This window comes from Mandrillus leucophaeus, unplaced genomic scaffold (assembly GCF_000951045.1).
Source record: "Mandrillus leucophaeus isolate KB7577 unplaced genomic scaffold, Mleu.le_1.0 Scaffold603, whole genome shotgun sequence".
Classification (NCBI taxonomy): domain Eukaryota; kingdom Metazoa; phylum Chordata; class Mammalia; order Primates; family Cercopithecidae; genus Mandrillus; species Mandrillus leucophaeus.
This window is the reverse complement of record NW_012106509.1, coordinates 129,534-156,004: the sequence shown is the minus strand read 5'-3', so window position 1 is coordinate 156,004 and position 26,471 is coordinate 129,534. Positions and strand designations below refer to the sequence as shown.

The 26,471-nt window shown below is 39.3% G+C and overlaps 1 protein-coding gene across 1 annotated transcript in view; it reads left to right on the top strand.

The window, feature by feature from the left end:
- Nucleotides 1–26,471, top strand: part of MET (MET proto-oncogene, receptor tyrosine kinase) — a 118,653-nt gene continuing 92,182 nt past the window's right edge. Inside the window, exons 1-2 of the mRNA XM_011999831.1 lie at nt 1–109; nt 23,424–23,473. Of these exons, the coding sequence (XP_011855221.1) occupies nt 23,431–23,473 (43 nt within the window). The 5' untranslated portion in view covers nt 1–109; nt 23,424–23,430. The remainder of the gene's footprint in view (nt 110–23,423; nt 23,474–26,471) is intronic.

Sequence of the window (26,471 nt, the reverse complement as noted above, 5' to 3'; positions counted from 1 at the left end):
AGCCAGATGCGGGGCGACAGCTGACTTGCTGCGAGGAGGCGGGGAGGCGCGGAGCGCGCGGGTGGTCCTTGCGCCGCTGACTTCTCCACTGGTTCCTGGGCACCGCAAGGTAAAACTGCAGCCCCTTTCAAATCCCGCACCCCAGCCCTCGCCCCAGCGGTTCTGCTTTCTTTGTTCCCCTAAGAGACCTGACTGCTGTTCCAGGGGGCAAAACCACGGAGGTGGGCTAGAGTTTACGGGCTTCGGAAACTGAAGAGACGTGGCCAGGGGAGGACGAAACTAGAATGGGGCTTGTCGTTCTAGGGTGTTGCCTCTGATGGCCACCTGTATGACTTAGGAGGGAGAGGGGCACTGGGACAGTGGGTAATGTATGACTGTTATGGCCCAGCAAGTTTTAAAGCTGGGATCTGACTCAGCCCTTACAAAAAGGATCCGGTCATCCTCGTCCCACCGTGATGCAGCCCGCAAGGTTTGAGCCTAGCTGTTTCCTTGTTCCCAGCCTTGCTTTATCTGTGTTATGTTGGGGTCCTTCCAAGGGGTAGGTGTTTCTGTGAAAGTCTGAATTCATTTCTGGCAATCACGCGGGGCTTGTGATCCATCAATTTTCCATCGTACCTTATCTCTTTCTGGGGCTTGTGGAGGACATCTATCTTATTAGGTGAAATAGATTATAACCAGAGGCTGGGCAATGTGGCCAGTCGTAGTGCTGACCCGATAATTAAAGCACCAGTGAAAGTACTTTCCCTGACTATTGTCAATGCAGAATTTACTCCCAAGTACGGTTTCCCATTCATATCTTTCATGTTTTAAAAGAGCCATTTGCTAATTTGGCAGTTGGAGAGGGCTCCAGTGGCTCACGCATGAATAGTTGCCCAGTGTATTTTACCTTATCACAGTTTTATGTTCAAAGGAGCCCTCGGGCAGAATGAAATATTGTCAACTCTCTTAGGCAAAATAATCAAGATACTTTAATTGCTGTGTTAAGATGGTCCATGGATGTGAGAGGATTGTAAAAACTGACGTTGGAGGCAATATAGACTATCTGGACCCTCTCTTGAATTTTAAGAAGACTGTTCACATTCTGTAGCTTTGGGTGGAGGTTTATTCTGTCGCTTCCATCAGCCAGACACATGCACATTGCCATGCAAATGGATTCAGAAAAACATTATATCCCCTTACAGCTAAACTATTATAGCTGACTAATGAATTTTTTCTGCATGAAGATGATCTGAAAATGATGTACATCGTGTTTCTATGTGCTACAAGGACATAAATTGCATTTTTATGTAAATAGTGTAAGTGGTGCTTGGATTATTTACAGGTACATAGCTTTCCTTGCTTGTTTTAAGCTAATTGAGCTTTGTTTTGAACATGTAAACTTCCATAATGGAACATAAGTGAGGTACTTTGGTTCCTATCATTTGCAAGTCTGTGGTGTATTCAATGTTCATTCTTTTTAAACTGCTGAATAACAGAGGGAAAATTTACATCATTCATAAGAAATTTTTGTAGTACGAAAAATGTGTCTGATAGCCTATAAAATGTGCTGGTGTTTTAAAAATTCTATTCAGTTTTCAAACTTAATGGTGCATAAGCTATAGTTATTAACTTAAATACGTTTTGCTTTTAACATGATGGAATTTGTGGCATATAGAGGATGGTCTACCGACTACTCCTTTTTCAAAATTGCTTTGTTCTTGATACATGGCAATAGGGGTTTACATCAGATGTATACTACATGCTTTCAAAATTAGTGGATGGAGTTTATCTTCATGATAAAAATGTAGCAGATTAATCACAGCCAGTCAATATGAAAGCTCATAACTAATATTTTCACTACTTTTAAACCTATAATAGAGAAAAATGACCCTTTGCTAAGCAGGAGAAATACCCATATTTTATAAATTCCTTTTAAGACTATGTAAGTATATGCCTTGCATTAATCTTGAAGTCTTTAAAAAAATTTTGTCTTAATGAAAGCTAAACTAAGAAATACATTTCAAAACTCAATTTCCTTAGCTGTTGTGAAAATAGCGTTTGAAATAGCATTAGTCTAATTATCCTTCTGCAGAACTACATAATAGTCTCAAATACACTTTTTCTCAAATGTGGTCATCTCAAAACAAGGTGAATAACTCAGAGGGGCTAACATCCTCTAACTGGCTCATTTTCTCCAAGTGGCTGCACCAAGGACGTGATGACACCCCCATGGTGAGCCCAGTTCCTCACACATTCGGATTACCTCCCATTTCTCTGTCCTCTTCCTACTCAACCCTTTCCTTTGGTTTGGTCAGAGCTGCTTTCAAGGCCTTCTGTGCCCCCATTTCTCCAGCCCAGTTTGCTGGTTTCTTCTTTAGGCATTAGGCTTAGTGATTCTCACCAGAGCCATCTACGCTTTCTTTTCCATGGTCTAAATCCCTAAGATTTCCTTGTTCTGCTGTGTTTATTCATGGGATACTCAATTTCCTCATTGTGCCCTCTTAAGGGGAGAAAATGTATATAGAAACTCAAGTGTCAGGAAGTGAGCCTTCTTTTCCTGGCTGGTATATGCTGAAACTAGTATTTTTGACACCAAGCCCTCAGGGCAGAGTTTCTTCATGGGTTTTGCTCAGTGCAAAATAAATAGTCACTTCTCAGTAATAGATGATAGATACACTGACTAATGTTAGTTCAGAATCACTTTGATGATGTGTTCTCAACTGACACTGAGCTGCTGCCAGATCCACATTTGCCCGAACAAAAATAGCTAGGACCTATAGGTTGAGTATCATATGTGCTAGGTACTACGGCATTTTCTTTAAAAGAAAAAAATGGAATCTGCCCTTGAGAAGTTTACAATCTAGATATACAGACAAACATCACATATAAAATGAACCCAAATTCATAATTATTAAGAGGACATCACACGAGAAACACTTTTGAAATCATCCTATTTGCTATGAAATAATAGAATTTTTTTTAAAACATCAAAGATTGGAACTTGAAAACCTTAAGATTTTCAGGCTGCTTCTGCATACATCATCTTTCTGATACTAAAACAACCTTACAAGATAGGCAAGTCTGATAATATCTTAACATTCTCAGGTTATAGACAAGGAAACTGAACTTGAGACTACTCCATGCTATTTCAATAGCATCGTACCACTTCTCCCCAGCCATCAACTATTGGAAACATTTTCCACGGAGGTATAATTAGGGATGCTTAAGGTAGTGATAAATGATGAATATAACATATCTAGTCCCTGGAGTTTTTATCACCTTCTCTTTCTCCAGTTCTTTTTTCTTTTCTCTTTTCTCCAGTTCCTTCTCCAGTTTTTTTTTTTTTCTTTTCTTTTCTTTTTTTGTTTGTAGTGAGACATACCAAGAAAAGGTTTCATTCATATGTGTGGGGCATTCTGCTCCTGTTATCAGATTAAGAGCCGTGAATAATTTGGTAATCTATCCTTCTATCAGAAAGCCCATTCTCAGATATCTTTTCAGCTGTGTTAAACAGTTTAGTATATTCCCCTTGGGATTTGTTTCAATAAAAACATCCAGTAAAATCTGACTGCTTTGCTTTTCATGGGACAAAATGAAGAAAGTGCTTTTATAAGCTGTAAAACTTAATTGAGAGAAAAAATCACGTGTGGCATTTGTAGCAGGAGGTGTGAGAACAGTGAAATGAAAAACAGTTTACTTTGTAATCACATACCCAGGTACACATATTTCTCTCTGTGATTGCATAAATGTGTGCAAGTATGTTTATGTAGGTTACTCCCATTGATTTTACTTTCTGTAATAAATTATGTAGCTATAGGGCCCATAGGCAATTATATAATGGGCAATAGAATCTGAAAATGTATATCTCCTAATATAATGAAGGATAGCAATTATGAAACGTGTTTAGAGAATCACAAGTTATCGTGGAAGCGAGGTTCTTGTACTCCAAGAATGTGAATGAAAATTTAGTCATTCATTCAGGATAATTTTTTGACAACCTACCAGGCATAGTTCTAAAATCTGGCATTTCCACAGAGTATAAAACAGACCAAAATCTCTAACCTCATGACACTCTGTTCTATTGAGTTGGCAAACAAAGAAATACATAACTAAAATGTGTTGTATGTCAGGTGATGACAATAGCTTCAAGCATAATAAAATGGAAAAGAGAATAGGGACTGTCAAGGATAAGAGGGAGTGGGATGGTGATTGAAAAAAATCAGTAGTGAGGTCAGGGAAGGCTTGTCTTCAAAGGTGGGCTTTGGGCTAGAGCCTGAAGGAGATGAGGAAGTGAGCCAGGCGCATATCAGGAGCGCTTCTCAGGAGTGCTATTCTCATCTTGTTTTTGCTGAAATTGTGCAGTTCACAGCTTGCACAACTGTCCATAGAGTCCCTGGTTTTGGAGGGAGATACCTGAACAGTGCCCCTGTTTTTGTAGGGAAATACCTGGACAGTGCCTGCCCTCATTAGCTACCATGTTAAAGATGAAGATACAGGAGTGGCCCCCATCTCTTGGTTTATGTGACATGGAAGAAGATCCAGATTTTTTTTTGTTATTATTATTTTTTTTTGGCACTCACCTGATCTCATCCCATACTCCATCCTCTATCAGAGATATTGCTCCATTCGGACAACTTTCCTTCTTATTTTCCACACTGTGAGCCTGGCGCAGTGGGATTTGTTGAGAGCGATACCCGTGGCTTTTTTTTCGCTGATCCCTTCCACAGTGTAAATGTAAAGACAGCAAGAGGCAGTTGCTGATGGTGTGCAGCTTCTGTCTGCTATGCACTTCTTTCTTTCCCCTTCACTCTCCTTCCTTTTCCTTTCCAGTATTAAGTCACTGCATTGGATTTTCTTCCTCTTTTCTTCCTTTTCCCTTATTCCCCTATTTATATCTGTATCAAGATTTGTAAACAGGTAATTTAAATGAGGAAAACTAACTGTTTCACTAGGGATTGACAAACTGCTTAGGAAAAGCATAGGGGCAGTCACAGCTGGGCGTGATGAGAGCTGCTGTGAGGCTCAGTGTGTGGCCTGGGCCCATGTGGTGGTATCTTTCAAATTTTCAAGAGAAGCTAGGACTCTCCCAATGTTAAAATGTTGACTCAGTGTCTTTAAAACACCCTACAGCTTACAGTGGCAGAAAGTCTGCAAGCCAGATTGGGTTCCTGATGGTCCCAATTGCAGCAGCATGCGTGGCCCAAGAGCCCCAGGACTGCTTCTACAAAATATTTTATTTTCTAAAATTCTCAGAAAATTAACTGCAATTTTCTGGAAAATTAACTAAGCAAATTTTTTAAAACCAATATTTTATGTCAGTTCCTATTGGCACGTAGTTATTTTTCTAAACTCATCAGCCCACATACTTTACATCAAACTATGTACGTTTCTAAACTAAAGGGTAATCTAGTTGTGTCATTCTTAAACTGAAGTAGTCATTTTCTGAAACCTGAATCCATCATGGCTTTATGCATCAATTTCATTTCCAAGTTCTCTGATTCAGGATAAACTCCACCTTTTGGAATATTCTCTCTCTCTCTCTCTCTCTCTCTCTCTCTCTCTGTCTCTGGAAATGACTGAACTTCACCCGTTGTTATTAACCTACCATTGAAACTCAAAACATGTACTGCCCTGCTGGTTTCCAGTGCCCTTTAAAAGCAATCAGATCAGTGTTAAAATCTATTTTTCCAAAGGAATAAAAACTCACAGGTTGTGCGCTGACTTATTTCCTTTAATCCTAAAATCTCAGTGAAATGCCGAAGCTAGCAGCCCTCCAGAAGGCCACTGTGTTAGAAAGGAAGATTATGTACTGTATTTCTTCCTACTATTTTAAATGCAAATATAATAATATATCATGAAACAGTGCACATACAGTGCACATATTAAGATCAGTGACCTGTTCCTGTTTTGAAATGGTCTCCTACTCCCTGATAGTTGGAATTCTGAGGCAGCACCTAGACTCTCAGGTCCAATTGGAAATTGTATGTTTTTTAAAAAAAGAATGACTTGGGGGAATAACTGTTTGATAAGACTGTGGAATATTTCTAATTTTTAATATTTTATTAAAAATGTAAAGAAAGGCATTCAAAGCTGAGACCTTTGAAATAGTATAGTCTTTGTAAGTTAGAGGAAAAGAGAAGTGGTAAATTTATTAGAGATAGGTTGCCTCCTTTGAGGCCTACTCATGTGGGAAAGGAAAACCCAGCCAAGTTTTAGTTCCATAAGACAATTCAACCTAGCTTTAAAAATAAGTTTTGGCTTTGCTTGGGACCAGAGTGTGTTTAGATGAGCATTTTAGCTATTAAATTTTAAAACTAGGGATCTTTTAAGGGAAATTTAATCCTTGTGTTTTTGATTCACTAGATCTTAAATCATTACTCACAAACTGTATGTCCCTCTAAGCTCTTTGATGTCCAAGAAATCTTTAAAATTGTGTAAGGGCTTTTTGTTCCAGAAAAAAATAGGAAGTTGGTTTTTGCTAAGCGTCAGTAAACAGCATCCTCAAAAACTGATTAGGTCTAAAATCCTGCAACCATGACAGTATGGATGTTTGAATCATGCAATGTGAAAATTGTAAGTACTTTTTAAAGTCCTTGTTTACCAGTGATATTCAGTTGTAATCCTTACTAACCCCAAGGAAATTATTTTGACGCATTTTCTCTCTGTTTTATAATACAAATACACAGCCCAAATACTTATCATTTTATTCTGGCACATAGTAGGTAATCAGTAAATATTTTGTAGAGAGCTAAATGAATGACTCTTTCTTCTGCCCAGAAACTTCTAGCTAATGTCAGTTCTTCTATTCAATATTGATATCCATCTGTCATACCTTGGAATGAGATCTATTCTGAGTCAGTGACCTCGTTCGACAAATTTTTAAAATAAGCCGTCTTACTAAATATATGACATTTATTGAAATTCATTTTGCACCATGAAGCAACTGCCTTGAACAGAGTGCTGAAAATAGGAAGGAATTTCTAGACTAATTTGATTAAATATTCAGTTGTTGCCATATGCTTTCTGGAAAAATTGATTTTTCCCCTTTTACTATTCCTATCATCCTTCCTCCCACCTTGACATGCTTACTGATTGAAAGCTATTCACAGAAAAAGGGCAGGTCCCTTGTACGTATAAGCAAGAGCAGCAAGTCCAAACAGGCTTAGAAAGCATAATGCTATAATCACAAGTTGTCATAATATAGGAGAAGGGAGAGAGGAATACTCAGCCGTAAGAGTGGTGTTGGGTATTGCTCCAAATTACATGGATGACACATCTTTGAACTCTATTGTGTGGGGGGAAAACACCTTCTTGCTGTAGTTAGATTTCCTGTTTGTGAATGTGTATTTTCTGGTAACTAGACTTCCTATATGAATTCGACATAGCTTTAAGTGTATTTCAAATGACATGATTAAAGAATGGCTGCTTTGGAGACAGCAGCTCCTTCTCTCATAAAGAAATAAACTATCATGCTAAAACATAGGCATTGAGATCTTTCTTGATACCATATAGTGAGTTTCTAATGACTCATCACATTTTATCCTCAGAAAACCTTTCCTGATGAAAAGCATGTTGTTTTAGTATCATATTTAGGGTGATGGAATTGGTAATTTCTTATATCTTGAGGGGGCAGGGGGGTAAAAGGAAAACTGTGTTAATATGGTCTTAAAATAGAGATTCTCTTAGGTTAACCTGAAGATTTACTAAATACATCATCATTACAGCTTGTTTTGACATGTAATTGTAGATAGCACTGTATCAGCAGTGACTTATTTATACAGCTTTGTTTAGACATGCCTAATTTTTATTTCATTGGTGAAACCAAACCATCAGTAATAAATCATATATCAGTGTTTTTGTACACATTCATATTTATATGACTTTTAAAATTCCAATGTAAAGGTCTCACAACTTGAAAAATGAATGACTACCTGAGTATTTGAACAGCTGGGAAAATGTAGTTCAATTTAAGAAAGATTTTTTGCGACAATTCTTATGCCATATATAGAAAATAGATAATAAGGAGAAGGGCTGGAGGTTTAGGTGGGATATTGGATCAATGAGGCAAAGGAAGGGGAAAGGTGGGCAGGATATGTTGAAGGGTCATGGGCTTGAGTGTACCGTAAGTCATAAAGAGAGTGTACCATTAAGAATCAGGCTGCCTGAATTCTAAGTAGCAAAGGGGCAGGTCATAATGGGGAATAGGCCAGGCACAGTGGCTCACGCTTGTAATCCCAGCACTTTAGGAGTCCAAGGTGGGTGGTTTGCTTGAGCTCAGGAGTTTGAGACCAGCCTGGGCAACATAGCAAAACCCCCCTCTTAAAAAAATACAAAAATTAGCTAGACATGGTGGTGCACACTTGTAGTCCCAGCTACTCAGAAGGCTGAGATAGGAGGATTACCTGAGCCCGGAAGGCCAAGGCTGCAGTGAGCTGAGATCATACCACTGCACTCCAGTCTGGGTGACAAAGAGAGACCCTGTCTGAGAAAAAGTGAGGGAGGGAGGGTGTGGAATACAGTAAAGCTCAAGGGAAAATGGTAGGGCCCAGGGTAAGCAAAGTCTAAATTTCTGCCAACTTGTGTTACACGTGATTTGAGTCTGGGGAAAGATAGACTATCATCTACTCAGTCCTAAATTGGGCCTCTTAGTCTGTCCTCCCCTCAGTTACCAGGAAGAATAGCAGGGATATGTCACAGAAGTAGAAAAAGCTTTTATTCTGAGTGTCAGAGGCATGTGCTAAGCACTCTGTTATCTACTCCCAGGAACTCTAAATGAAATTCCATTTTCTCTGAGGAAATCAAAATATGAAAAGAAAACTCAGGCAAATTTATAAAGGTTTTACACCATTTTCATGACTGAAATGTTCTAGCATATCAGCTCATTATAATCTATAAATTCCTGTTGGGACCAAAAGTTATGGCCCTCAAACCTGTATTTGTAATCCTTTTCCACTGGGATATTGTCTCTGGGGATATATATTAGCTTTCCTTGAGGATATTGCCTTGAGACCATTTCTTTGGTCCTTGGCTATATAAAGTTCATACTAGCATGGACGTAGAAATTGTATTTTTCTATTCTAAACATGAATTCAGACAGTGATATAAAGATTCGAGGAAAGCTTCTATCAAGGCCTGCCTTCACTGCCTGTCTTTTTGCTCCTCTGAGGGTCTTAGGTGAGCCACTGTCATTCTTCAGACAGAATCCATTTGGCTCCAGCCAATGGCTACACTCTCCGAAGTGAGCCTGTGGTCTCACAACTCTCTGGTTAATACAAAGACAGCAAACCAATATGATTACTTAGGACCTAGGCGAACCTTTGGGCTCAAAATATTACCTTAGCTGTTGTTGTTTTTAATGAGCATCAAATAGTATGATATTTTAAGTTCTATTGAATTATGTAAAGAAGTAACAAAAGCAGAGATTGTCGACAAAAAAAAAAAAAAGCTTCCTCCTAACAGAAATGAATATGCATTTTGGACTTTTCAAAAATTCCCTTTCTGTCTTGTCAAAATTAAGATATTTCTAAATTTTATTTCAGTCTCACTAACACATACTTGGATTATTGTTCATTGAAATCTGTACGTCAAGGCCCAGTGATTTTAAACATTCTTTTGGTCTTCAAAGAGCTTACCAAAAAAAAATTGTTCTTTAAATCACCAGAAAAGTGCAGATAAAATCCCAGTTTCATTAATGACAATGAAAGGTGACAGCCCTTGAATCTATGTCATAAGTTGATTAATTACTTTCCAAATGTTATTAAAGATATTAGACAAATAACTTAAATTGGTATCCAGGATCAAGGTTCCTTCATAATCCCTAAATGGGTTTTAATTTTCAGAGTTAGATGATCGTTATATGTGATTCATTTCTTTAACATCTTTAGACTGTTGGCTTTATTGAAAAGAGAGGAAAGTATCTGTTTCAATGTGTTTTCTTTTCCCTGAAGTAATTCCTTGCAGAATTCAATAAAACTGGTTTTGAAATAAAAATAATCAAATGATGGCATTTTCTCTTAATAAGGGCCCATAGACCTGATGAATTATATAAACATGACAAGGAATTTACCACTGAGTTCATAATTATGTAACCATTTAATGCCCAAGACTGCCTACTGACAGTGTAGACATTCAATGAGAATGGGCATTGTGCATTAGGGTAAGGGATGACCTGGAGTGAACTTTCACTCTTGTTTTGTTCTTTCCAATTTTGCCCAATTCATAGCACCTGCTTCTCTTAACCAGAAAGTCTGTTTGCACGTCTCCAGTCCCACTTTTCGCCATGCCCACTGCAGTGATTCCAAACTCTCACCATTTCTTAAGCTCTTGCATCTTTTGGGCTCCCCTTATTCTCAGTATAAGATCTTTCCTTATATTTTAGAGAGTAAACACAAGCCCAAGTGGTTTCCATGTCATCCATTATTACCTCTTTCTGTCTCAAAGGATGAAACAGTCTTTTCTACCTAAGTCTTGACCCTGTTCTTCCCCACACCTTTGAGCACCTCCTTCATGTATCCTACCCACCTTACAACTCTTCCCATCTTTAAAATCTCCCTCACCATTTTTCTTTTTTAAAAAAATTCTATTTTAGGCTCAGTGGTACATGTGAAGATTTGTACCATAGGTAAACTCACGTCACAGGGTTTATTTTGTCACCCAGGTATTAAGTCTAGTACCCAATAGTTATCTTTTCTGCTCTTCTCCATCTTCTGCCCCCTCAAATACACCCCAATGTCTCGTTTCTTTCTTTGTGTTCATAGGTTCTCATCATTTAGCTTCCACTTTTAAGTGAGAACATGCAGTGTTTGGTTTTCTGTTCCTTTGTTAGTTTGCTAAGGATAACAGCCTCCAGCTCCATCCATGTTTCTGCAAAAGACAGAATCTCATTCTTTTTTATGTCTGCATAGTATTCCATGGCTTCATTATTTTTCATTCACCTCTTACTCAACTTACTTATTCTTCTAGAAAGAAATAAAACACACATGTCAGGCATCCTGATAGGATCTTGAATACACAATTTCCTTAAGTAGTCACTCCTGTTTCCATTTTATCCTTTAAATAAATAATTCTTTAAAATACATGTCTAACTCAGTTTCTCTACTTTCTTCATTCCCATTCATTCTTAAGTCATTCAACTCAAGCAGTCTGTTCCACACGCCCAAGAAAGTGTCCTCATTCTAATCGCCAGTGCCCTCCTCATGGCCATATCTGATGGACACTGGTTTTCATCCCTTTTGACCCCTCTGTAGAATTTGACACTATACATTTTATTTCTCCCTTCTTGAAAGTTCTCCTTTTGCTTACCTCTCCACATTTTCTTTGCCTACAATTTTTCTTTTTACCCTTTAGAACATAAAGTTTAGATTCTAGTCTTCTTTAAGGCTCCGTCTGAATTCCTCCTTTCTACTTACAGAACACATTCACAAGTGATCTCTCAGTGACTTCCAGTACACCGATGAACGAGTGGTTCACAAACTGCTCTCTCTCTCACTTCCTTTTTTTCTCTACACCACCACTTTCATGTTGTCAGCTACTTTAAAGACTCCTCCACTTAGATGACCAGAAGCTGCCTCAGTGTAGCTTCAGGGTTATTAACTCAACTAATTATCTTTACCCTCAAAGTCTCCTCTCCCTATTTTCCTTACCTTGGTTTATGATACCCAGAGAGACATATTTTTTAGCCATTCTTGGCTTTTCAGTCTCCTCTACAATCAAAATCCATATTGAATCATTCCCACATAATTTTTGTCACTCTAGTATCTGTGTAATCTAGTCCTTCCTTTCTTTCCATAACGCTTTGTTTCCATGAACTTTGTTCAGGAACATTCTTTCGTATATTAATTGATTCTGTTGTCCATTCATTCAATTAATGCTTACCAAGTGCCATGTAATGACACTATGCTAAGGGCTAAAAGTGGAGCTTATGCTCTGATGGGAGACACAGATAAATAAGTTACCGTATAGCATGATAAAGGCTAGATAAGGGGAAGATCGGTTTGATGTTCGAGCACATGGGAGAGTTCCTAATTCCTTACTAGAGGGTAAGAGAGGCATCAGAGAAGGCTTCCCAGAACTGTTCCCTAAGATGAGGCTTAAAGAGAGACGACAACTTATCCGTGTGAAGTTGAGGGCAAGAATATCCATAAAGAGGGATCCACATGTGCTGAAACCCAGAGTGGCTGAGCACATGGCTTGCTTCAAGAACTGAAGAGGGCAGAGTGGTCAGAGCCTAGATTTCTAATGGGGTGATAGCAAGAGGCAAGACTGGAGAGTGGGGCAGAAACAAATGATATGTGGCTTGTAAGCTCTGTCAAGGGGTTGACCTTTTTTTCAGCAAAGAAGTGACATAGCCAAATTGTCAGTTTAGAAAGATATCTCTGGTATGCTAGGGGGAAGATGATCAGGCTGAGAACGGAGAGGGAAGACCAGCGAGGACGCTGTTGTAGTAATCCAGGTATGAAGTGACATTGCTCTGACCATGGGCATGGAAACCAATAAGGAGATGGACATGTTTAAAATACTCCTATGTGGGCATCAAGGGTGATGTCCTGGAAATATGGGACATGTTCAGCACTGAGGTAGGATACAGAGAGGGAGACCAGGTTTTGTGGGAGTAGATGAAGGTACCAGAAGGATATCCAACTGCTCCTTCTTGGTCTCTTGTCCCATCTGTCTTTGTCTTCTGGCCTATTAGCTTTGGTGGCACCAGCACTCAGTCCTCCTCTCTTCATTCTCTACACTCCTCTCTTCAGAGGTCCCATCCACTCTCATGGCTTTTCGTAACGTCTACATGCTGACAACTTCTTAATTTAAATCTCTAGCCCAGACCTTTCTCCTTAACCCCGGGACTCAAACATCCAACTGCATGCCCGGCATCTCCACTTAGATGCCTAAAAAATATCTGTCAGGCTGGGCGCAGTGGCTCTTGCTTGTAATCTCAGCACTTTGGGAGGCTGAGGTGGGTGGATCACTTGAGGTCAGGAGTTCAAGACCAGCCTGGCCAACATGGTGAAACCCTGTCTCTACTAAAAATGCAAAAATTAGCCGGGTGTGGTGATGCATGCCTCTAATCCCAGCTACTCAAGAGGCTGAGGCAGGAGAATCGCTTGAACTTGGGAGGCGGAGGTTGCAGTGAGCCAAAACCGCATCACTACACTCCAGCCTGGGCAACAGAGTGAGACTCCATGTCAAAAAAATAAAAATAAAAAAACCTCCATCATGGGCAAAACTACATTCCTGGTCTCCTCATATCCTACAAACATGCTTCACCAACCAGAGTCTGCATGTCGCTAACTGGCAAAGTCATTCTCTCTGTTAAAAAAGTCAAAATCCTTGGCATATTCTTGACTCCTTTTCTCACATGCCTCAGATCTGACTCCATCAGTAAATCTGGATGGAGTTTGATCTGAGGCATGTGACAAAATAGTTAGCTCTGTCTTCAAAATAGAACCGGAATTCGGCCACATCTCCCCACTCTCCCCTTCCTTCCTGGCCCAGGCCACCAAGTCCCCCTCCTGGAACACCACAGGAGCCTCCCAGCTGGCCTCACCACTCCACTGTTGCCCTTAACTGCCCCCTAGCCACTAGCAGTCTTCTCTCCCACATGATCGAGGTGATTACATTCCAACATAATCCCCTCCTTGTTCAACACCCTGCAATGACTCCCCATTTCACTCCAATAAAAACCTGAATCTCCCAGGGGCCTGCGCAGCCTTAAATGCTCTGCTTCTTCATCCTCTCAGATCTCAGCTCCCGGTCACCAAAGTCTAGGCTTACCAGCCCCCTCGCTGTGCTTCAGACACAGCAGACACACTTAGTTCTTCCTTCTTGCCTCTGCCCAGAAATCTCTTTTCCCATCTCAGCTGGGTCCACAAAAGCCATCTTCCCAATTTCCAAACTACAAAGCTATCCCTGTACCTCTCCTCCAGGCAGTTCTGATGCCCCAACCTTACTTTTTGGTTTTCCCTGTAACACACATCAACTTCTAAAACACTACATCATCAACTTGTTATGGGTATTAATTGCTGCCCCCAGCTAAAATGTAAGTTCCACAATAGCAGGGGTTTTGGGTTTTGTTTACTGATGTATCCCAAGCATCTGACGCATAGTAGGACCCCAGTAAATATTGGTCAAATTTGCTCTTAAATAGCTGTTGCATAGACAAAAGTGATATTGGAGAGATGGATTTCGGGATTCTCTGGAGACTCTTCAACAAAACATATCAGACTTTCTGTAATGTGGCCGCAGCCAAACCTTACACCTTCCTCCACTGTCAACCCGGCCCACCTGGCCTCTATACAAATTGCAACTTCCTGGACAACCCTGCACCTTCTCCCCAGGTGCCTGTGTGCAAGTCCACTCCATCCAGACTGTCTGTCCCCTACCTCAGCTGCGCCTGAGCAGCTCCAACTTATCCTGCAAGACACAGCTCAAGTAGTATCCCTCTGAAATACTCCTTGGCCCCGCTTTCTGTCTGTGTGGTTAGCTCTTCTTCCCTGTGCTGCTCCACTGACATGCTCACACCTTTACACACAGCCTGGGAGTGTTGCGGGTGGAAGGTGGGGATTCCCAGTCAAGGGGCAACACCTGTATAGTTGGAAAAGTGATTTGTTTTAATTTCTTGCCCTCTGTTCTCTCTTCTGTTTCTCTCCTCTCCCATAAACACACATACCGCCTATATACACACAACCTGTCCTGAATTGCTTTTCCTTGAATTGATGAGTTACATAAATGCAATCCTAAGCACAGTTGTTTTCAGGTTGCCCTAACCTTTTGCTTTATTGATTTTTCAAGGATCCAGAGTGTTTACTGAGTTTCAGAAATTGGATTCTGTACTTATTTTTCTGTACTATCCTAGTTTTACGAGAATCCATTTGCTCAGCATTCTCTATTCGTTTAAAAGTGTTTAAGATTTTTGTAAACTGTTTTGTTTTGTTCTTTATTTTCTGGTGACGTATTGACCTCAACATAATGCTATTTATATGCTTTAATTCTTCTTCCAACACTGTTAGAATTGCATTATGTTCACCCAAGGAATCCACATCTGTACAAAATATGACCAGGTTTGGCTATTCCTTCACATTCACAGTATTCTCATGATTTCTAACAATTCTTGTCTACTTTGCCTAAATAAGAAAAGGTCATATACTGACAATTTTGATCGTGAAAAAGAGACCTTAGTTCATTCCAGTGTCAGAGTCTACTTGCAAACATTGATTTCCAGAAAAATTTCTCAGGTGTGAGCAAAATAAGCAAAATAATTTCAGACCTAAGAGAAAAATAGCATTACAAGGAACGCCCACCTCATTCAAAGGCTCTACGTTTTCAGGCAAGAGGGGCCCTGGCCTTTGGCACCCTCACACCTCTCCCCTTTGTCTCTCTGTCTCTGGGTGCTGATTTTTCTTTCTTTATGTGACAGCCACTATGAAAAGAATGGGGTTCACTCACCACCTGCATTCCTCCCCAGCCATTTGATATCTGCTTTCGATAACAGCAAAGGAAACTGATCAGTCATATAAATTCAATCCTGAGCACAGTTCCTCGTTTGGAATTGTACCATGCTTTATGTGGAGGACATTTTCAAACAAGGAGGGAGGGAATGTCTGATTCATTCGTGAGTAATGTACCGGCTTCCTCTCCAACTTGTCTCCCTTCAGTGGTTCACATTCTGACTGTTCAGTCGGTTTATCCTTTCCAAACCCTGTAGTTGAATGCAACCGGCAAAGGTTGCTTGGCTTATTTTTTTTTTTAGTATATAGACTTGGAAAGATGTTTCTCAAATGTGGTTTGTGGATTTATGTTATTCAGTGTTCCTGGATTAATTGAACAAAAATTGGTAACACTGCTACACAGTCTGAATCACAAAATTATGTCCATCCATTTGGCTGAAAAATATGAAAAAAAACGTACTTGTATAGGTTTTCATGCATTTTAGCACTTTCTTTACATTGGGGAAGTTCAACCTTCACACTTTCAAGGGCAATGAAACATTTTTGTTTGACCTACAATTTATTAATGGGACAAAAGCCCATCTGTCAATCAGGGCTCTGAGAGTTCAACGTAATTTCTGAACAATATTTTTTACATTATGCACAATGGTGAAAACAAATGTCCATTTATTCTTCTTTCCCAGAAGTTGAGTACTTTCAACCATTCTTAAAAGGACAAAGATGTTTGCTGACAGAATATGAATTTATAAAGGATAATCTTGAGGATATAATGGCATTCTATTCTTTTTATCTTTACTCTTGCCGTATCAGAGTTGGATAATGGTCTCAATCATATGTTACAACTAGAAAATGCACAATTGGCTTTTTCTCTTTTTTTCTTTTTTTTCCTTGAGACGGAGTCTCGCTCTTTCGTCCAGGCTGGAGTGCAGTGGCTGGATCTCAGCTCACTGCAAGCTCCACCTCCCGGGTTCACGCAGTTCTCCTGGCTCAGCCTCCCGAGTTGCTGGGACTACAGGCGTCGGCCACCACGTCCGCTAATTATTTTTTTGTATTGTTAGTAGAGACGGGGTTTCACGATGTTAGCCAGGATGGTCTCGATCTCCTGACCTCGTGATCCGCCCATCTCAGCCTCCCAAAGTGCTGGGATTACAGGCGTGAGCCACCGCGCCCGGCCTACAATTGGCTTTTTCTTATGCTAAGAGGCAGCAATTTTCAACTTTTTAAATGATTATAGGACTAAGAGGGGATGCAAAAGCTGATAAGAATCTGAATAAAAGCACTATCTGTCAAAGAAACAACATTTGTGTAATAACCAAGAAACTGTTTAGAGCACCCCCTGGAAACATTAATTATAACACATGCAAATCATTCCTGTATGAAGCTTAACTTGTTTATCTCCTATAGCCACCTGTATTCGAATTTTTTAATAAGCTCATTTATTATAAATAAAGCATGTAAATCAACCTGGGAATACCTTTTCTGTTTCAGAAATTTCATGTAAATGACAGGCTGCCACATACAGAACAACTGTAGGGGGAAAAAAGTTTCTTTACTCCCTTTCACATAGTTATACCTTCATGTGACACTTAAAACCACCTGTCAGGAACTTTTAAAGCATGTTTTAGCTGTACAGAAGCAAAGCCAAAAATGCTATGCAGTTTTGCAATACATATATGCCACAGAAACCTTAAAAAACATTCTAACCCAAAAGATAAATAGGTTTGGCCCAAATCTTTTTAATCTGAGTTTTGTGGGTAAAAAAGATTATTGTTCCCTTATTTTTCCCCATTTGCTGACAACTAGGATTGTCATATAAAATACATTTATGGGACATACTTACACTAAACAAATTATCTGAAATTCAAATTTAACTCAGCATCCTATATCTTTACTTGCTAAATCTCAGTTGGGATATGGGCTTACTCTTTTTATTTTTTATTTATTTTTTTTTTTTTTTGAGGCAGAGTCTGGCTCTGTCATCCAGGCTGGAGTACAGTGGTGTGATCACGGTTCACTGCAGCCTCAACCTCCTTGGCTCAAGTGATCCTCCCACCTCAGCCTCTGCAGTAGCTGGGACTATAGGCACATGCCACCATGCCTGGCTAATTTTTTTTAATTTTTTGTAGAGTTGGGGTTTGCCCAGGCTGGTCTCAAACTCCTGAACTCAAGCAATCGTCCGGCCTCAGCCTCCAGAAGTGTTGGGATTGCAGGCGTGAGTCACAATGCCCAGCCTGGGCTAACTCCTTTTTAAAGAGTTAAAATACTGGTTCCTATTTGTTTTTACTTCTTTAGTACGGGAGGCCGTTACTGTGGCCTCTGTCTTGGGGGGCAATTTTCGAAGGACTTCAAGAACTTGAACCGAGGTTAGAGGAAAACCACAAGATGGCTAAAGGGTGGGAAAAGAAGAAATAACACTATTTAAACTGTGGATGAGAGGACTAAAGTGATGAAGCAGTCACCAGGTATTTGGAGTGGTCTCACCCAAGGGACTGTGCCAACTTCCTCATTTTTTGAGGGCAGGCAGAAACTGGCCGAAACACAAGTTAGGATAATAAGCATAGTAGCTACATTTATTAAATGCTAGGGTGTGCTGCATAACTGAATGCAGTTTCTCACAGTTTATCTCCAACTCTCATGGCCAACCCATGAGATGTATATGATTATCCCCATGTTTTGAATGTAAGAAACTGACACTCAAATCAGAAGGCATGTCAGCGAAAAAGGCCATATTCACATCCCATTTAAGTCTGTCGGACAGTAAAGCCCACACTCTCTCCACTACACTCCACCTTGTCTCCGGAATATTTTGGGGTGTTTAAATGTGATTATGCCAAACAGCAGTTGAATGGGCTGAAAAATTCTGAAGATTCCTCCTGTCCCTTCTATTCACTGTTAGAAACCATTGTCAAGGTAGTGTCTGGCTACCACAGAAGGGTTTTTTGACACAGCCTATTGTTTTATCTTTTTAAAGTCAATGTAGCGCTTTTGATGATCGTAACACTAACTGTAAGTCTTTAGGCATAAGAATCAAACATTCAGTCAAGCATGTTTACAAATTTGCTTTCAGCCCAGTAGATCTATCCACTTTTCCATTTAGGTTACAAACTTAGATTTCAGAGTTTATCCTGTTATCTTCAAATCCACGGATTGTACACTCTTTGAGGGAAGAAACTCTTAGTATCTAGTCAGGTACATTGCATGCATTAGGTGCTCCCAAATACTTGATTAATATCTTATAATACAATGTAATATGATTCTTCATAAACAGTGAGTGTTTATAAACACAGTATTTTAAATGTCATCAGGAATCTTCTATTGGAATCTTAACTTTATTTTAATAGGCCTACTTTTAAAGTTAATAAACATAATATAAATGTGGACAGGGTCAAGATTTTTCCTTAGGATTTCACTCTGGCAAGTCTTCCTGGAAATTTAGCCATGGCTGTTTTTATGACTGTAATTTCCTTAATATGGGGCTTCAGCCATATTCCATCATCATAAATCCCTTTCTTGCACTTAAAAGCAATGTTAAAATATTTTCCAGTTTCTGTATCTTAACTCTTTACTTAGATTCATTATTTCCATTTTGAGATTATCTTATGTAAATATTGTAGAAGATTTTGGAATTATATAATAAGAAAAAACTAGTATACCACCTCAGAAATCTTAACTAATAGATATGTTCCCAAATGCAAAGTGAAATATTTAAAATAATTATTCAAGTCCCAATTACTTGAATATTTTACATAAAGTTGGTTTTATGCACTTGACTTTGTGTTTAAACTCAAGTTTGTAGTATTTTCTACTGGACATTGTTAGTTTAGGACTTTTTCAGGTGCAAGGAATAAAAAGAATCATTACTAAACTTATTTTAAAAAAAAGAAATAACCTAGAAAAGAAGAAATTGTACTGGCTTCCCTTAGTTTAAGACATGGCTGGATATAGATGCTCAAACAATCACATCAGGAGCCTGCCTCCCTCCGTGTCTGGGCTCTCTGGCCTCTTGGGTCAGTTTCATGCTCAGGCTGGCTTTTTCCACATAGTGGCAAAGATGGGCATCAGACATCCCAAGATAAAATCATCTTTAGTGCTCATGCTCTCAGAAGGAAAGAGGCCCTCTCCCAGCATCCATATTAAATCCCCAAAGAGAGTCTGTTTGGCCTTGCTTTGGCCACATACTCAGCCCTGACCAAGCTCCATGTCAAGAGAATAGAGTTCATTGAAAGGCCAGCCTAGTTTGCACACTCATTCTGTGTTGAAAGATGTAGATAGACCATGTGATTGACAGTCCCAGCAGATAGGAGAGGGAGAGTTTTCAAAAGAGTTGCCAGTATAAGAGACAGTGGATTCTGGGAAGGTGAAAAGAGGTATTTATTAAAATACTGTGCCTTTGGAATAAAAATCTTTTCCAAGAAATGCAAATAATTTAAAACAATTCAAATAAGCATCATACATTTTAAAACAATTAGAAGTACACTCAGAAGAACTGAATTGCTTGTTTAGATTTCAGCTAATATTTTCTCTTCTTTGAACCTTAGTTTTGTCATCTGGAAACACAGGATAATGCTTACCTTATAAGATAATCATGATTAGAAGAGATGATGGAACTGACCATATCTGTGTACTATAAGGTGCTATCTGCATAGTTATAAATTATGACTGCTAAGAAAATTAATCCCTAAAGAAAGCAAAATTACCTGTGTCAAGGTTTAGAAAGTCTCTCTCTCAAGAAAAAAGTTACTCTGTTGCCTCTGTTGGTTTTTTCCTGAGCAATCAGTGTTTGAATACACTATACATTTTTGTAGGCTCTGCAATGTTTTTATGATGAGGACAGTGATAGTGTTGACAGTTGCTCAATGAATACTTAGAGATTTAAATGTATTGCTAGATTTCTGGGAAATGAAAAGACCAATGTAGATGGCAGATGGTGGACAGATCAAGTCGCTGGTTTTAAAGGCAGGCTGAACTGATATTTGTAGCTGTTAATAACAGAGCCATCTTCTTTAAAGGAAGTACTCCTAAATATCAACAGTTTAGTGGCCAAGGTGCCATTGAGATGATCTCTGCCAGGAAATGTTTTGCCAGTGATATTACCTTAACTTTCATCTGAAAAGAAATAAAGAAATGTTTTATAGATGATTCACTTTCACCTGATATGTGCACATTTTAAGAGAATGAATTAGTCAGTCCGTTTGAATCATCTTTACATGTTCCTTTTAGCAAGGAACTCAAAGTTGGTTAAATGGCTAGCACTATTTCAGAAAGAAAAAATAACAGAAACAATGAAAAGACAGTCTGTATTGAAAGCCTGATCCAGACACATCATGGGGGGATAAATGTATCAGGGCAAAAATATACGAAAAGTGAAAGTATTTCTGGAGTATTTCACTACGAATATAAATATTAAAATGCTCACACAGCCAGATCTGACAAGTTATATAGATGAGGAAGTGAAAGCAATATATGCCAAGTCAATGGCATTGGTGTAAAATGTAGTCATAGGGGAATAATCTCAGAGTTGAAAATTATTAGAAATGGAAAATACTTTGAAGTTCTTTAATTCCACCCAGGAGTATGCCATTAAATATTTAATAACCATCCCCCTACAGGCTTTAATAAGCCCTGATTTGTAGTGTTTGCCACTTTCTATGGTGTCAATATACCCCCCATGGCTGATTTCAGGCTACCAAGATGAAGTCACTGAAACACAAATTGGGAAGAGATGCACATAGTAGGCTGTCGTGAGCCAGCACACAGCTGGTTCAGCACTATAATTTTCAAATAAGTTGGGTAACTTGCTTGGGTCATACAAATAATTAGCTGCACTGCCACAACTAAAACTAGGTCCTCTCCAGTGTTTGACCTCAGAATTGTGAATGCATTATGAGGAAAGCACTATGATTGATTGATTGGTAAGCCCACGTGACTTTCTGTCCTGGTTAAGTTGTCCTTTAAGGGCCTCTGTAGACATTTCCACATTGAGTTTAAACTATAATCTGTCTATCTCCACTACTGGCCTGAGAGCTCATTGACATTTCAAAAGTGTTTTATTTGTGTATCTTCAGCATTCTGTACAGTATCTGACACTTAGATGCTTGTAAGTGTTTGTTAGGGACCGTGTACAAACAATAGAGAACATGCATTGACCTACTACGTGCCGTGCAGTGTTCTACATGCATTAACTCATTGAATCCTTAGAATAAGTCTCAAAAGTGAGGTAGGTGCTGTAATCCTGCCCATATTTTAATAGAGGCTTAGACCTATTTGCCTAAGGTAACATAGACAGTGATTGGATTCAAACCCTAAAATCTGGCCTAGTGCCTGTGCACTTGGCCTCTCAGCTGTCACTCATTTAACTAGCAGTTATCATCTTAGTGCCCAGCTCAGCACCAAATACGTCTAAAAGGTCTCCCTCCTTTCCTTAGGAAGGACACAAAACATTTCCCAGAAAAGATCTGATCTGACCAACATACACCTTTGTTAATGGGTACGGGCCTTTATTAATGGGAATGATCAAGGAAATGGGGCATTTTCGGTGATTACATTTTCTCATTATCTGAGGTTTGAACAGAAACTTCTATTGTAATTAAAATTTCTATCGTCGACAATGGGCCCTAGTCCCATTGTTTTCTTTAATTAAAAAAGTTAACCTTTTTTTGATGTATTCACTTGAAAAATGGCATCACCATATGGTAACAGATAATGTAAAGAAAGTGTAGGAAACTAAGGTACTAACTCCAACTGTGTTCTGCAATGGTTTTTCTTTAAATAGAAAATATATTCTCCTTCCCCACTGATTTTCCATCTCATCAAATGAAATAACACAAAGCCGATTTCTATATGTGTACATTTTCTTGGATTCTTGTCCACAATACAGTGTGTGACTTATGTGCCAACCTTAAGATAGGAATCTTATTTTAAAAACGTGATTTAATACAATATCCCTTTTTTTTTTTTTTTTTTTTTTGACGGAGTCTTGCTCTGTCACCAGGCTGGAGTGCAGTGGCGCAATCTCAACTCACTGCAACCTCAAACTCCCTGGACTGCCTCAGCCTCCCAAGTAGCTGGGATTACAGGCACACGCACCATGCCCAGTTAGTTTTTGTACTTTTAGTAGAGACAGGGTTTCACCATATTGACCAGGATGGTCGTGATCTTCTGACCACATGATCTGCCCACCTGTGCCTCCCAAAGTGCTAGGATTACAGATTATTTTGCAGCCTTCTTCAAAAAACCTAGAAGAAAAAACGACATTCACACTTCACACTGCGTTAATGGGCATCAACTAACATGCAAATTGGTTATAATACTTTTCTCCCTTTTGGCAATAATAATTCATTTGTTTCCTTTCTTTCATCATCATTTCTACAGAAAATACAGCAATAAATTATTTATTAGGCTCAATTTTGTTAGATACACTGATACCATATTGATAAGTGCAGTTAACTTTTCACATAATATTTTTTTCCCCATTATGCTCTAGATGGTTTAGATACGTATTTGCCGTTTGGTTTACAGTTTGTATTTGCCCTCTAGTAGAACAATTTGTCCCTAATCCTTTTCTTCTATTCCTTGTTATTCCCTCTACCAGCACCAAAAATTTGCTAGTACATTGCAAAACAATGAGAATTACAGATAAAATAGCAAGCATTTATATGTACTCTTTATTGATCAAAGTGCTTTCAGAGATGAGATCTCTTTTTGATCCTTAAAATGGTCATGTGAGAATATCCAACCCTGGGACTCAGAGGTGGATGATTGCCTGGAGTCACACAGCTAGAGAGGGAAAGGGCTGGAATCAGAGGTCTGATTGTCTGACTTCTGTTCTAGCGCATGCTCCCGCCTCGCTTGGGAAGCTGCTTCGGTATAGTGAAGCACTTAAGAGCATGAATGGGTTCTCTTTAGGCAGACGTGGAATTGAAGCCTGGCTCTCACTGTGTGATTTTAGCAAGTTTGCTTATCTAGAAGAGAAGGATAATAATACTTCCTTCTTCACAGGGTGTTGATGAAGAGTAAATCAAAGGGTTTAGCAGAATGCCTCGCACATGGTAAGCACTCAGTATATGTTCTTGTTATTTTTATTATTACATGGCTTTGCCTTACTGAGGCTTCATCTTTTCCTCTGGTCCAACTACAGTTCTCTAGCTCTGCTTATCCCTTCATAGCCTGTACCCCCAATGACATGATCTTGGCTCACTACAATCTCCGCTTCCCGAGTTCAAGCAATTCTCCTGCCTCAGCCTCCCAAGTAGCTAGGATTACAGGCACCTATCACCACACCCAGCTAATCTTTTTGTAGTAAAGATGGGGTCTCACCGTGTTGGTCAGGCTGGGTTCAAACTCCTGACCTCAAGTGATCTGCCCATCTCAGCCTCCCAAAGTGCTAGGATTACAGGCATGAGCCACTGTGCCCAGCCAGGATTCTTCATTCTTTATCCTCCTTTGAGACTCGGTTCTAGCATCATTTCCAGTGGAGTTGGTCTCCCTTCCTCTGCATTCTGATAACCGTTAACCCACTGCCTCCATCAAGTGACTTGAGCTTCCCAGGGAAAGGCATCATGCCTTTGTAGACATCCAATAAATGTTGGTAGAAGAAAGGGAGGGTCCTGCCAATAATCATATGTCTTTCCCACGATTTAAGAATAAACTCCTTTTCACCCTGTTACTGCTTTCTGTTTGTCTTCCCTTTGACAAACATTCTACTTCTTCGTCACCCATTCCCTCAGTCTAACATCTGACACTGCTATAGAAACTACTGCCTTGAAGATCAACAAAGAGGTTCCATGTGGACCAACGTCCTCCTTCTTGAGACCCTCGCCTGGCTTTTGTGACACAGTGCAGTATTTGCTCTGTTGATGCCTCACTGACCTTAACCTTCCTTGACTCCTCCACCGATTTCTCTACTGTGCCTATCCCCGAAGATTTAGGTCATTTGCCTTCTCTTCTTTCATCTAGTCTGTTCATGAACAGACCCATTCTTGGTTTTAACCATCACCTCTATGCAGATAATGTGCAAAGTTTATTTCTAGTCCGAGTGGAGCCTCTGTTACTCAGACAATCAAGTTCTAAATTGTTATTCCTTCTAGTGCAGCAGTGGCAAATACCTGACACTCATGTGTCTTACTTAAGACAGATATTGTTTCATCCAAGACTGATCATGCCGCTTTCCCAGTCAAGGCAGGCTTCTCAGAATCCTTCTCATTTCCGCCTCTGTTCTTTGGCACTAATGCTCTGTCTGCTCAGAGTTTTCATTCTTCACTTGTTCCAGGCACCTGTTTCCTGGTGAATAATGTAAAACCTAGTAGTCATCCTTATAGGAGAACATGCACTCATTTCCCAGCAGCACATCCGACTCAATGTTGTTAAAACCAATCTACCATTCCCATATATTCAGCCTAACTTCCCAGTGCAGTCTATCCTAGTTTTTTAACTTGTTCTGCTTTTCCAAGATAACTGCTAATCATCTTTGTTTGTCTTTGCTTTCTGTTTTGCACTGTGTTTGATACATTAGGGTATCAAATCCTACTTACTCAAACATGTCCCTTATTCATTTCTTCTATCCTTGAGGCTACCATATTTGTTCTGGCCCCTGTTATCTCATTGTGGGATATAAAAATAGCCGTCAACTGGTCTTTCCATTGCCAGGTTCTTTCTGTTCTAGGCCACCCTGACTCCAGATCAATCTTCCTAGAGTAAAACCTTCATTGTATCACTCTCTAGCTCAAAATTCCCTAATGATTATCGATCACCTCTTAAAGTCCCCAATTCTTAGACTATTAGTAGGGTAAAATTATTTTTGATTTGGAGTCAAGAAGTTTTGGATGCAAATTTTGTCTACTACCCTTAACCGTTACGTAACTTCGAATTTGTGGCTTAATTTTTATTCATCATCTATTCAGTATCTATTCGTTTAACACCTTCTGTATCTCAGGCTCTGTACCAGGTACTTGGGATACAGTGATGAGCCAAACAAACTTTGTCCTTGCTCTCCTGGACCTCACAATGTAGTGAATTTGTCTCTGTTTCTCACGATCATAATAATCCTAAGTACAGGCTGTGATTTTTTTCCCTTGATGCTTGTAGCTTTTGGTTTGTGCTATACAGGGTACTGTAATGCCATGGACAGTGCCTCAATAATCAGCATATATGGGTTATCAGTCAGCCACATTGCAGCTTCACTGAAGGGCAGCGGCTATGTCCCATTTCCCATAGTGCAAGCACAGAGCCCTGCACATACCAGCTGCTCAGCGATTTCTGATGTGGTTTTTGTAGATCTAGGGTTAGTCTTTGGCACAGTCATAATGCCTAGTATGTTTTTTAGAGGCTCCCCCTCTACTATCAGAATTATGCTATTTTTAAAAAGTCATACCTATTTAGTTTATACTCATTCTAAGGCCTCTCCTTTTCAACCTACTACCTTGCCTGTAATTATTATAAGGAGAACTCACAATGTTCATAACTTGTGCACCTTAAGTTTTAAAAACTGAATAACAAGCCCATTCATGTTTCCTCATAGAAATACTGTCTATATGCATACAATGAAATGTTAAAATAATGTACTTTTTACTAAATAGCTTTTTGACTTGGTAATGAACAATATGTTGTTTTTCCCTGAGAAGTAGTTCTAGGACTTTAGTTCTGAAGATTATGTTTTATTTTATACATTTTCAGCCTGCTGTTTTTCAGTTCCCAGTGATCCTACATTAAACATTTGTCTGTCTAAAACAATAGGTTAACTGTAGCCAAATTATAATCAAACCATTCCTCTCCACACAAAATCCTATAAACAGCATGTGATCATATTGCTTCTAGAATTTATGATTGTTTTCTTCCAAAAGGAAGCTAAATTTAGCCTAGTAATTCTACATGCTCCCAAGAAAACAATGCCTGCTGTAATTTCTAGAATAAATGAATCCGAACCGCAGTTCCTTTACTTGACTAACAGAGAAACTTTAAATATCAACCTAGTCATTAGCCACAGTTATTAAACCACATTAAACAACCAGCAAGGGGTTAAGAAAGAAAGTTGCTATGTTTTTTCTTTCA